At 38.8% G+C, this 13,426-nt stretch overlaps 1 protein-coding gene across 3 annotated transcripts in view; it reads right to left on the bottom strand.

Annotated features, from left to right (window-relative positions):
• Positions 1–619: 619 nt before the first annotated feature.
• Positions 620–13,426, bottom strand: part of Cenpf (centromere protein F) — a 51,838-nt gene continuing 39,031 nt past the window's right edge. Inside the window, exons 13-18 of one of the 3 annotated variants that reach the window (XM_046438463.2) lie at positions 10,290–13,145; positions 8,948–9,070; positions 8,333–8,492; positions 6,730–7,206; positions 4,874–5,052; positions 620–1,582 (exon numbers count right to left, since the gene is read on the bottom strand). In XM_046438463.2, the coding sequence (XP_046294419.1) occupies positions 1,379–1,582; positions 4,874–5,052; positions 6,730–7,206; positions 8,333–8,492; positions 8,948–9,070; positions 10,290–13,145 (3,999 nt within the window). In that variant the 3' untranslated portion in view covers positions 620–1,378. The remainder of the gene's footprint in view (positions 1,583–4,873; positions 5,053–6,729; positions 7,207–8,332; positions 8,493–8,947; positions 9,071–10,289; positions 13,146–13,426) is intronic. The other 2 variants (XM_046438464.2, XM_058577046.1) reach the window with 2 other exon arrangements.

Raw genomic sequence — 13,426 nt, 5'->3', positions numbered from 1 at the left:
TTATGATAAGGATTTTGTACCCGGCCACAACCCTGAGCAACTGAAGAAACAAGAGGAAAGTAGGCTATCACTTTCAGTACATGAATACTAAGTCGCTTAATATGACTGAAGCAGTATCCAACCATAGAGGCCAGTTTGCAAAGGGCAATTTTAAAATATAAAATGATGTTTTTGTCAAGGGTTGACCATCAATCTGAACCAAAAGCCAAGAATTAATTACCTTTTACTAACTCATGTCCTGAAAAACTTTTTTCCCCTGATTCAAGGACATAAAGGCTTATTGGAATTTTTTTAATTTGAAATGGCTCGAAACACATGCATATTTTCAAAACACTCTCATCAATAAATGGAGCTGGAAAATGTCATACACTTGCATCCTTGCTAATGTGATTTAGTGGGTATACCCAATGTGCTAGGCATGAGGCTGGACATATTTTCATTCAATCTTTATGACCTGCATTGTAAATCATATCTTTTCATATACCTGAATATGTTCACTGAACGTGTGCTCAAAGATCTATATCATTTTCCCAAATATTTTACTTTCATAAGAGGCTGTTGTAGTTAACAAGTAATAATGCCAACATTCATAATACCTTTATATTTAGGAATGACTCACTTTTAAAAACACGAAAGTAATTTTTTTTTAATTAGAGGGAGAAAAGGCCATATTTTAATACAAAACCAGATGTGACCAAAGAACTATAATGGTCTTTAAGATGAAGAAAGCACAATGACAGAAATCATGATACAGTACACCTCTAAGGAGCCTACAACAGACTAAGAAATAAACACACATACCTCCCCAGTACCCCCCACACATGTATGTACAGGCTGTATGAGCAATGATTTTTAAAACACATTGGAAGAACAGGATGAACATACCCACGTATGCAAATGTACATGTTTTCCTTAGAAACATAGCATGGTTTTCTTTCATTTTACTAAGCTTACAGAAATTCAATCTAGAATTATTTCATGCCTAACACATGTAAAGGAAAGAGTATAAAGCAAAATTTTGCATTTTCCTGGGAGTTGTTGATTGCATTTTTTTGGGGGGAGGTGGTTAAAATCTACATACAAATAGAGGTTGTTATGTTGTTTGCTATTTACTTTAAACAGATTACCAAAACGCTTTATACAGCACTATTTACATTACAATAGATATGTTACACCAGCAATGGTGGCCAAGGGATCAGTGCTTCCAAACTTCTCCAGTACTTACATGTGGAGATCTAAAGAGGACAATATATCCAGAAGATAAGGAATGGTTTGCTCCCTACTGACAAAGTGCTCCCTGACCAAAGAAAAGTCCCTATAGGCAGTATCTTCTGGTCAGCCACAGTCATTATCAAGGAGTCCAAACCCTCGAGGCTCTTCACTGGACCTTGCAGTTCTCACTACTCCTGGGCTCAGGTGCAGCACCTGGGCTTGGGGCAGGACGGCCTTGAGTGGCTCTCAGGCCCTCTCTGGGGTTGGCAGCTGAACTTCTCTCAGGAGGATGATTGACAGACAGAGATTTCGTGGTGGACTCTTGGAAGGCAGAGCCTGAACCGCCTTGGCTCTGTTGAGCAACCTTGACCTGCAACACACACCTCTGTTAGAGACTAAAATCATAATCACATGTATATAACATGAAAATACAGCGCTATGTCACCAAGCTCATAAGTTGTATACAATTTTAATATATTCTTCCCTGAGAACAGGCTTCACCTAACAGAGGAGTTAGAACATCAGACATGAACTTATAACAAGTCATCCAACTTCCCTGGACACCTCTGATGGCCAAGCTTGTTCCCAAGAAAGAATTTAAAACTCTTAGAAGGCAAAGACTATCTTTCTTACTTTTGTATCTCCACTGCCAACAATATGCTCCATTACTTGGGAAATGTTTAATATACTCCTAAGTGAGGACCAAAATCTGCCTCCATTTGTCCCAACTGAACCTCTGTTGTCATTTAAAATAAGTATAATCCAAATGAGTAATACTAACCTCATAGGTAGGAGCTCTATTTACAACATTTAGAAGACCCAGGACCTATTCTTCATATAAAGATATTTTAATTGGGCTCCTTATGTTGTTGTTTGTCTCACCACTAGATTTGCATTACAGCTGCAGGGCAGCTATCAGATGCCCTCTATAAGGCCCTGCCTTTCAAGAGAAGGAGGTATCCAAAAAAACTGAGTCAAGATTTGAGACTTATCTAGTAGTGAAAAAAAAATATGGAGTCAGAAAACAGAAAGAGCAAGACAAATGAAGTATAGAAAAGCTTCAACTCAGTTAAAGGCAAAAATTGAAGCAACAAGTAAGGAGATCTTTAAAAGAAAAAGAGAAAGCCAACAGGTGGTCAGCACAGATGTTGGAAAATCATGATGTTACAAACGTTCCCTGAGTGAATGACTTCCAGGGACCCCCTTCTGAAGCAAGAAGAAAAGAGAATGGAAATTATTTTCCCCTTTATATTCTTTCCATAGGAAGTATGTAACTTTAAAAGGCAGTTAAATACTTTTCATTATGGAAAACCGTGAATCTGGCCAACAATTCAAACCCTGGAAAGCTTACTTCTATCTCAGATCAAGTGCAGCAATGAAGGACCAGGACTAAGTGGAAAATTACCATCCATGAAAAGCTGAAGGAAAAGAACAGGGTTTTATTGGTATTATCTTAAAAGAGAGAGAGAGAGAAAGAGAGAGAGAGAGAGTAATATCAAAGCAAGTGTTTCCCTTGAATGCATCAAAATATAGGAATGTCAAATCTTTTCTACCTAAGAGAGAAAATGCATAAGAAATAATAAATTGAATCAGTAAAGCTTTTTCTTAATCCCAATTAAATGCCTAAAGTGCACTCCTTGACTTCTGCTCTCCAGACCCTATTTCTCTGATACTCAATCGAAGAAGCTATATTCTGTGATTAGAGTTTAAACTAGGGATTTGAACCTCACACTGGTTAGTTAACCTTAGAATGGTCCATGAACAGATGAAGTCAAATTCACCAAGTATTTAGTCTATTAAGATATTGTATCCATACCCCAATCATCTTACCAGTGAAGGCAGCCACAGTGGGGAGAGAATGATGATGTGCATGTCTCAGTGAAAACAAACTTCACTGGCAGAAAACTATGCAAGGTTCCCATTGAAACACAGACAGAACCACCACTGTCCGTGATGGGCTTATAACATAAGGCTGGTCCTCTGGCACTGAATGCCAAGTCCACGGTCAGATTAAGTCTACCATCTATCACTGGCTTCCTTGTCCCCAGCAAACTGGGAGCTCCTGATTTATTCATCCCCAATAAAGATTGGGGATTCAACATAATCTGCATTTCATCCATTTTCCCCCTTTGAACTTATCAGATGTCACTCAATGTGAGAGAGAACTCTCTCTCTCAAAATTCAGCCAGTCACCTTAGGGGAAAGCTCATAATCCTGGGTGTCTAAGCACAACATTGCTTAGCAATTCATCATGACTACTGGTGCCTACTGAACTGCATAGCTAATGCACAGAACACAAATCTGCAGGAAACCATGGTTACTGCTCTGGAGCAGCAAGCTCAACAATAGTGTAGAAAGCAGGCCCCCTAGTGTGCAAAGAGCTTTTTCTTAGATAATAAATCTGAACACTACATGCGAACAGCTTTTACCATCAATTCCTCATGAAAGAAGGGGGAACAGCAACACAAGCTGATTTCATAAGATGATTTCCTAAAATACCTTTATAAACATCTATTACTTTGGTCACTTCAAGACAACATTCACAGCTCCATTCATTCAACAAATATTTGCTCACTGTCAGGCTTCTCATTAGAATTGAAGACACAGGTAAACCACAGACATAATCAGCTACCTACTCACTCTGCAAATCAGAAGACAGACATTGAGCAAGTACAAGAAAGGCAACTGCCTTAAGATAATAGAAGTACAGAGGACTAGCGAAGTGCCATAGTTTTCTGTTTCACGGGAGGGCCAAATACTTCATTTGCTCTCCATAAGTATCAAACAGGAACAGATATTGGTTTCTACTGGGAGTAAGGGTGGCTCCTAGTCAACTCTCCAGGAAATGACACACTCTATACCAGAAACCCAAACCTGACTCCTCCTGACTCTGTGTACAGAAACAGCAGCTGTTGGAATATGTAGTATTAGGAATAAAGATCTGTTAAGCAGGGGCTGGGTGTTGTGGCTCAGCGGTAGAGCACTCACCTAGCACATGCAAGGCCCTGGGTTCGATCCTCAGCAACACATAAAAATAAAGGTATTATGTCCAAATACAACTAAAAAATAAATATTAAATAAAAAGATCTGTTAAGCAAATATTCTCTATACTTCAAATACATTTTCTGGGCTGCTTATAAGCTACTTTCAGAAATACAGAGGTCTCAAACATTCTGCCCTATCCTCAACAATCACAACAGAGAAATCCATAAACAGCTCTTTTCTTTGGATAGCTAATGAAATAGTGCTTTCTGCAGAAAATAAAGCATAAAAGCCATAAACAATAAGTAGCTGGAGGCAGATGAGTGAGAATAAAAAGTCTGAAACAAACTATAAGCAATATGCATGGCCAGAAGCAAAACCTGTCTTTGAATCCTTTAGCAGTCATGCTTCAAACTTTCCTACAAGTCCACTGAGGTTTCACACAACAATGTCATTTCTCAGCAAACTATTTGTAAGTGGTCGGTTGGGTGGAGAATGAGATCATGCTGCAGGACACTGTAATGCTTATCCTGGGGCTTGCTCACTGCTGACTTATCTATACCACATTAGAAAGAAAGAAGATCAGACTTGAAAGGATGCAGAGTCCAACCCTGGCTCAGATAGCACTGCAGTTTCTGAATCGAAGATAGGAGATGGATGGATGTTCACAGTAGTTTACCTTTTGTGATCTGCTGCCACCAGCTGTTGGTTTGGAGGATTCTGCAAGGTTTTCTTTGCCTGAAGTTAAGGGTGACAGGGCTAACTTCTGTGCAGCAAGGCGAGGACTGGTCCTAGTCGCCATTGTTGTTCTCCGCAGGACATATGGGCTAATCTTTCCTGTTGGGATGTCAGCAAACCCTAAGTCCAAAAAAGGTGACTGTCAACACTGGTAGGTCCAATACTATATAGGCTTCAAATGACATTTATTAGGCAAAATTTTAACAAAGATAAAGGTCCAAAACTATCTTCTCTCAGTCACAGAGACAATGTAGTAAATTTAATAGTTATTCTAGGAGTTATCAAATTGAATGAATAATTTATATGTTATCTTTTATTAGAAACATAAAAAACTGTAATGGAAAAAAGGGGGGAAATAGCATTACACAGAAAAAAAAAATTCTGCTTCTTCTTTTAAGATCTGAAGGACACTAACAGGCCTCATTAAAAAATACGAATTGGAGAAAAAAAAGAGGGGAATGTAAAATGGTAACAGCAGCTTTAGGCAGCCACTCCCATGCAGGACTAGGTAGGACAGACTAGCCTTCCAGATAAGGACTTCACACTCCCTAGGGGTATCTCCTTCTAGAGAAGGAAATGACATGACCTTCATGACTAAGAGAGGAGATCAATCCCAAGGACAATAAAATCATGTCACACTCCACAAGGACCTTCAGGGCTAACTAAGCAGTGATCATTTCTAAGCCTTTATAAATAAAAATCTCCTATCAAAAAGAGATAGCTAAGTCTGAGGATGTAACTCAAGCGGTAGTGTGCTCGCCTGGCATGCACTGGGCGCTGGGTTCAATCCTCAGCACAACATAAAAAATTAAAAAAATAAAGATGTTGTGTCCACTGAAAACTAAAAGGTAAATATTAAAAAATTCTCTCTCTCTCTCTCTCTCTAAAAAAAAAAGAGAGAGAGAGAGATAGCTACCTATATAGTGGCTAGTTATTCAGAACAATGTTTCTCAAACCATCTATGGCAAAGAATGCATCCTGATTTTTGTGGGGGTAGGAAGAGATAAGGCAAAATGTCAATCTGCTGTGGAGTAATATTTTTGTATAATAAGACTGAATCAGGGCTGGGGATATAGCTCAGTTGGTGGAGTACTTGCCTCGAATGCACAGAGCCCTGCGTTCAATTCCCAGAACCACCAAAAAAAAAAAAAAAATAGAAAAAAGTCTATGTGCTTTGACGTTACAGCAATTATCACATTGCTATGAAAATTTCCAAACTCTTACTTTCAATTTTTGAACCTTTCTTTGTCAGTTTGTAGACCAGCCCCAGGTACCTGAGCCACACTTGGTTTTTTTGAAAAAACAAAAAAAAGTGTTCAGTGGTTTCAGGCAGGGTAGTCAACCTCACCAGGCCCTCTGTCCAGCTTGTATACTATCTGAGTTGGACCCAACTCAAGAAAAGAAAGCTTGAGGGGTCCTTGATTTGTAGATTTGTCTGCAAAGAAATATCAAATTCTAAAAGGATTTTGACAGTCATTTTTCAAACCAACCAGTTCTTTAGGTAGTATGCCATGAGTAATTAATCCTACTCATTCCCTCATGACCAAAAGGAAGATATATATCTTATCAATTCAAAAGTGGTTTCTAAGGCCAGTTAGGATTGTTGCACAATAATCTAATACCTCTAACTCTTTTACATGTGAATTTTTCAAAACAACACATATAATTTTAGTTATTTTGTTGGTGGTGTTGTTTTATTTGTTTTAATTTTGGTTCTAGAGACTGCAAAAGCTAAGCATGCACTCATCGCCCAGCTATACTCCCAGCCCTAGAATTTTGTTTTAAAATTATGCATACCTTTCTTTACAACCTCAGGGAGTCCCTCTGGCTCGTATTCAGTCTCTTCTTCATCCTCAGCAGGTTGAACCCCACTTTTGCTGGTTTTTCTAATTTTTTTAGGAAACATCTCTGGGGTAGAAGGTGTTAGTCCTCCACCATTCTCCCAAATCCCACTGGACCTTTGCCTCTTGCCTGAAGCTTTATTTTGACCAGATGATGACTTCTTTTCTCTAACAGAAGAGACTGAAGATGGTCCTGGAACGGGTGAAGTTAGCAAAGGAGAACTTCTGAGATCACGTTTAGATTGCTGTAAACTCAGACTAGCAACTTGTGCTTCTAACATCTCTTTTGCTTTCTCCAGATTTTCATGGCTTATGAGCAGGGAACAGTACTTATCCAAATATTCATCTGCCTCCTTGGTTTTTTCTTCAAGAGTTTCTTTTAGCTCTTTGAGCTCAGTCATTAATTCATCCACTTTAGCTTCCACAACATTGCCTGTCCAAAATAAAATGATATATTATAGTAATTTGATGCTGACCCAGACACATTGGGCATTGAGAAGCAGCAAACAATTTTAGGCCTGTTCTTTGAATTTTTTAGAGGATTTATGGAGATTTATCTATTCATGTTCTAAGAGTTCAAACAACTTCTATTTTGGGAAGAATCTACTTATTCTAGCAGAATTTTAGCATGCTCTTATTGGAATAGCTTAAATAAAAGTCACCAAAATCTGAAACTCCTATTTCAGCCACCCTATTAAAACTTCCTTGTAAAACTAATTACATGAGCGCTTACATGAAAAATGGCTTTTTCCTCACCCATTCTTTTAAACATAAGTGAATAAACATAAGTCTCTATTGTATGGCTTTGAAAAAGTGTAGGGGACCAGTGAATAGGGAAGTCCAAAAAGGCTCTGAAACCATTTAGAGGTAATATAGGGCCTGGTGGACAGGAGTTTGGGGGCACTACAAATCTCCCTGAAACTCCAACCTACTCCCACCCAGAGCACTTCCGACAGGGGAGAGTGCTGTGTGTCCTGCACGCTGCATTCTAAGCACACTTACACCGTGCCCGCCACCATCTGCCCACACAGGAGGCAGGCTACACTGAGGGCTAAGTGGAGAAAACTGATAGGGAAAGTTATCATTTCTTTGCTTTTTTAATTTTGCCAACGTACCCAAAAATACAGCTCCCTACATTTTCCCTTTAAGCAAACCATGAGGATGGGCCACAGTGAACCAGAATCAGCCAATTATAAATTAGCAATGTCAATGCAGATCAAATGCCAATCTGCCTTTGATGGAGAAAGGACTTAAGTAGGCATCAACATGAAAAGCTCTTCTTAGAGGCTCAATAACGAAAGGTACTATTGTTTAAAAAACTATCAGGTTTTTGCATATTTTATAGAAGAGTAGATGAAATAATTCTATTTCAAAATGCAGGCCTGCTTCTGCATTCTATAATGACTTCAAGAACAAAATTCAGAAATTGGAAAATAGATAAGTGCTCAAAATCAGCACTGAGAATAGGGCACTATAAACAGATCCTATACATGCACACCACAATGCTATTTCACCACTGGGAGACAGTCTTGTAACTGATGTGCTTAGCTAATGCCCACCTGTCTTCTGCTTCAGTGCAGCTTCAAGTTGAGAGAGCTCTTTCTGCAGTGTTTTCTTTTCCTCTTCCAGCTGTTTAAAGGATTTGAGCAACAATTTTATTTTGCCCTGGGCATGTTCATTTTCCTTCTTTAGCTGATTTACATATTTTAGATGGTCCTTCTACAAAACAGAAGTAATTCCAATTAAAATCATGAATTTCTCTTTATAAGCATATGGGAAAACAATTACAAGACATAATAAAGAATCATATATTGTAAATTTAAGAATTGTGTGCAAAACGGAACTTCTGAAGACACACACAACAGTACCCCTCCACTCAGTTTCCTAAGTCTCCCAAATCATAATGTTCTCTCCTTTCCTTTGTTAGTCTCACAATCATCAACCACGTTTCCTAAGATAATGTCACATGGCTTCTTCAGGGCCATGATAGTGAGATCACTGCAAATCTGATCAGAACATAAGTCTGGTATCAGTTTTTCAAAAGCTAAAAAGAGTATGGTGCATTACAGGTCTTAGAAAAAAAACAAGGGAAATGTGCACACTGAATTATCAGAGTGTAAAGAGCCTGCCCCAGAGTAAGTCACTTTGCTGTTATTTAGTTCTTCCAACATCACCTTCAATTCTTCAGTTAGCCTGCTCTTCTCTTCACTAAATTCTTTTTTCAGCTCTGTTGTTTTCTGTACCATCTCGTGCATTTCCCTCTGCAGTTCAGTTTCCTTCACAGTCATTGTGTTTACCTGAAATTTAATGTTCATTAGGTTCTGCTTTTGGTGGTCTGTTTTGATCAAATTAACTACTCTGATACAACCTATTTGTGACATTGCTTTAGCCTGAGACAATGAAATGAAACCTGGCTAATCTTCCTTTCTATTCCACTAAACCAGTACCCTCAAAACCTACAGGCAAGCTTACCTCTTCTTCTCAGCAAAGATTTAATAAAAGACAGGAATAAGGAAAAGAATAATAAGGATAGCTAATATTACTATGTCTCAAAATCCTTCATAAAGGTATTAATTTGAATGAAGCATCAGAGAATAATCAGTGAGGCACACCTTAGCTAATTATCAGTTCGTAAACCTCTACAAATCCCCCTGTATTGTACTCATCTGCAGAAACATGCCTATGATTAGTTAAAACCAGTTGTATTATTTGCATTTGCCCCCTCAGGTTGAAACAACCTGGTACAGTTTGTCTTATCATGTCTACATTAACTGCCATCTCTCACAAAGATCACAAAAACCTGAAACATGGAAAACACAAGAGTTATGATGAATTACATTTTCCTGACAATTTCTATGATTTGTTCACTAAAATTTTAATTTGATTAAAATTACTTCCTAGATCAGTGAGTAAACATATTGGGCCACACTTATTTTTTCTTTAATAATTTAAGCTTTTTAATGGCAGATCTCCCCTTTAATCATCACCTCACAAGACAGAAGACTGCACAAAAGAAGGTAATAAAAGAAGGAGCTCATACCACAAAGCACCTCAGACAAATCCTAGGAGCCATGAATGCTCAGTGTCTTTATTTTCTCCTAAAAGTAAAAAAGGCAGGGCAAAAAGGCAAGAGACCCCTCCAATACCAACCAGTGCCTGTTACTCTGATATTAGTGGCTCTCAACTGGGTAAGGGGAGGCTGCCACTCTGATGTACTTACTGGAAGAAAGGGAACTACAACAAGAACCAGTAACTACACATAATCCAAAGCTTACCCCATGTGCAGGTGTCACATTAAAAATTTGATTCAATCCATGAAGATGTCCCTTATGAATGTGTCACAGCAGTTACTACATCAGAGCCAACTCAGCATTCCCACAGTTCAAAACCCCACAAATACATCTTTACACAGTATGGTACAACAGGACACACACCATCTAGAAGGAATTATAATTCACAAGTGGTTTCCCTCCCTTGTGATTACATATTTAAATATAAATATATGTAGCCACTTACCTTTTCAACAAAAGACATTTTTTCCCTTTTTGTTAGTTCAAGCTCACTCTCTAGATCCTTATAAGAGTGCTGCAGTGCTTGGAAGGTGTCCTGCAAAGTGTCATTTCTGGATTGCAGCATTTGAACTTTCTGCTCCAATTCCACTGCCACATTTCCCAGTTCTGCTTTTTGCTTCTGCCAAACTTGCTTCTCTCCTTCCACCTGGGACAGTTTAGAGGCAAGCTGTTCTTGGTCTTGAATTTGATGTTTTAGCCTACTGACTTCTTTATCCTTCTTCTCTAGTTTCTGTTTGCCATCCTCCACTTCTTGAATAAGACTGTTCACAGAAGATTGCAAAAGAATATAATTAGTTTTGGCTTCATCAAGGCTCTGTAGCAACTGAGCCTTCTCAAGTTCAAGAGAATCTACTTGATTACTCAGATTCTGTTCTTTGGTCTTACAGGCCTCTTGGTCATTACAAAATGTAGTCATTTTTTCATTTAGCTCTTTTAATTGTGATTGAAGCATCTCCACTGCAATTTCAGATTCTTCTTTCATCTGTATTTTCTCTTGCTCTTTTTCTTGCAATAGATTTTCAAATGAGGAATTCTGTGTTTCTAATTCAGATACTCGTGTTTGCTCTTTTTGTAATTCTTTTGTCAGATTTTCTTTTTCTGACCTTGTATGAACAAGATCTAATTCCAAGTCTCTCAGGTTTCGGGTCATCTCTCCAATGTCTGCTTTCAGAGTCTCTACCTCTGCTTTGGAGTTCCTGGCCTCAAGAATCACGTGTTCTTGGGTTTTCTCGGACAGCTCTAGTTCTCTTTCAAGGTTCTCAGCTCTCTCTTTAAGCAAATCTGCATGATGCTTACTTTCTTTCAGTTGTTCCAAGACCTGGAGCTGGTTCTTTCTATCAGCTTCTATGTGTACTTTCAGCTTTTCAAAGCTGCTTCTCAGCTGACAGACTTCTTCCCCCGGTGGGTCTAAATTCTGTTCCTTGGCTTTCTGGGTTTCTTGGTCATTATACAAGGCTTCTACTTCCTCGTTTAGCTCTTTCAATTGTGTTTGAAGCATCTCCACTTCGGTTCTAGATTCTTCTTTCGTTCGTATTTTCTCTTGCTCTTTTTCTTCTAACAGATTTTTTAATGAAGAGAGCAACTCGTCTAATTCTGACACTTGCCCTTGTTTTTCTTGTAGTTGCTTTGTCAGATTTTCTTTTTCAGCCCTAACTGTGACAAGGTCTGACTTGAAAACATTCAGGCTTTCAGCCATCTCTTCCATCTGAGTTTTTTGGGTCTCCATCTCTGCTTTGAAATTCTCAGCATCGAGAATCACCAGCTCTTGGTTTTCTTCTGACATCTGCAATTCCCTCTCAAGGTTCTCCACTTTATCTTTCAGGGAATCATTCTCCCGCTGGCTTTCTCTCAGTTTCTCCATGACATGGAGCTGCTTCTTTTCATCAGCCTCAATGCGGACTCTCAGTTTCTCGATGCCTCTTCTCAGCTGATGCACCTCCTCCTGGGTTGAGCCCAGCCTCTCTGCAAACTCACCTTTCTCCATCAGTGCAACTTCCAAGGCCTTGGAGACAGCCAACTTTTCATGTTCTGACTCCTGCAGTTTGGCCTGCAGGCTTTCAGATTCCCTCATCAGTGATCCTTTCTCTTGATTCAGTTGTCCAATTTGGTTCTCCAGTTCACGCTTTGCAAGAGACAGGGCCTCTGAGTCCTCTTCCAAATTCTGAAGCTGCTCCTGGAGATGAGCTTTGTCTTTCAACAGCTCACTCACATCAGAGGACAGAGTCTGAAGGAGTTCTGTTTTGTCCTTGACCTCAGCCTCTACCACCTGAATATGATGAAGACTCTCACCTTGTTGAGACTCCAGCTCTTGAATTTTCTCCTTCATCTTTGCAGACATCTGATCCAGGGCCTCATTTTCTTTTGACACAGAATCTAATTCTCCCTGAAGCCGGTTTCTCTCACTTGTGACCACAGAGAGCTCCTCTTCAAGGCAGACAATAACTTTCTGCTTATTTTCTCTATCTTTTTCTAAACGTACCTTCTCTGTTTGAACTATTTCCAAGTCAGCTTCCACAGAAAGGGCATGATGTTCAATTCTAGCTTTCTCAGATGTGAGCCTGTTCAGCTCATTTTCCACATCAAGAAATTTCTCTTTCCATTTGTCATCTGCCAGGGATATGTTACCTTCAATAACTTCATGCGATGATTCATCTGTGCCCATCTCCAAATCAGAACTAAAGCCATCTGAAGCTTCCACTCTCTGGCATGACTCCTGGTTATCCTGGTTATGAGAAAAGGATTCCAACTTTTCACTTAAGTCAGATTTTTCTTTCTTGAGTTCCTCAACTATTTTCTCCCATTGCATGCATGTTTCAATCTTGGTCTTCAGTTGTGCTTCCTGTAAATTGAGTTTTGAGTCTAACTCTTTTATTTCATGTAGCAAACTTTCAACTTTTTTGTCCCGGTCTTCTATTGCATAAAGTAATCTCGAATTCTCGTTTGATGTCTCTTTCACTTGCAGTTGGAGATTTTGGATGTATGCCTGATTCTCTAGAAAATCCATGGGTACCAAAGTATTTGGACCAGAAAATGCCAATTCAGAAATACATCCTGAATAGCCCTGGATTTTGTCTTCTGCTGGTATCTCATAATTGGTTTTTGAGGACTTCTCCCCAGACTCCTCTCCTATTAGTCTGGCTGTATTGGTATTGGTCTCACTGATTTTCTCAATCTCTAGACTGAGGTCTTGCTGAACATCTTTATCACAAATCTGATGAATATCCTGCTTGAGTGTTTCTTCTGTAGTTTCTGAATTATGTTCTTCCTTTATGTCACAGCTATCATTTTGGTCCCGAATAGCCTGTTATTATAATAGATCACAAGAATGCATTTTATTTTTCAAGAAGCATCAAAGAGAATCAATATTACTACTTTATAGAAAATGTTATCTGGCTTCTGCTAAAAGCAGATCTTTCCAAATCACATATTTCCTATCACATCTTTCCATCTGCTTTCTCTGTCCAAATACTCAACACAACTAAACATTCAATAGGTTCCAAATATGTGCAAGGCAATGACAATGTATTCATCATGAAGATATAAGTTACTTTATCAATTAAATTTAATATATTGAAATTTTTT

This window comes from Marmota monax, unplaced genomic scaffold, assembly GCF_021218885.2.
Source record: "Marmota monax isolate L192 unplaced genomic scaffold, Marmota_monax_Labrador192_F-V1.1 WCK01_AAM20220418_F8-fsc00118, whole genome shotgun sequence".
Taxonomy (NCBI): domain Eukaryota; kingdom Metazoa; phylum Chordata; class Mammalia; order Rodentia; family Sciuridae; genus Marmota; species Marmota monax.
Note: the sequence above shows the minus strand (reverse complement) of the source record. Positions and strands in the feature narration are given on the sequence as shown.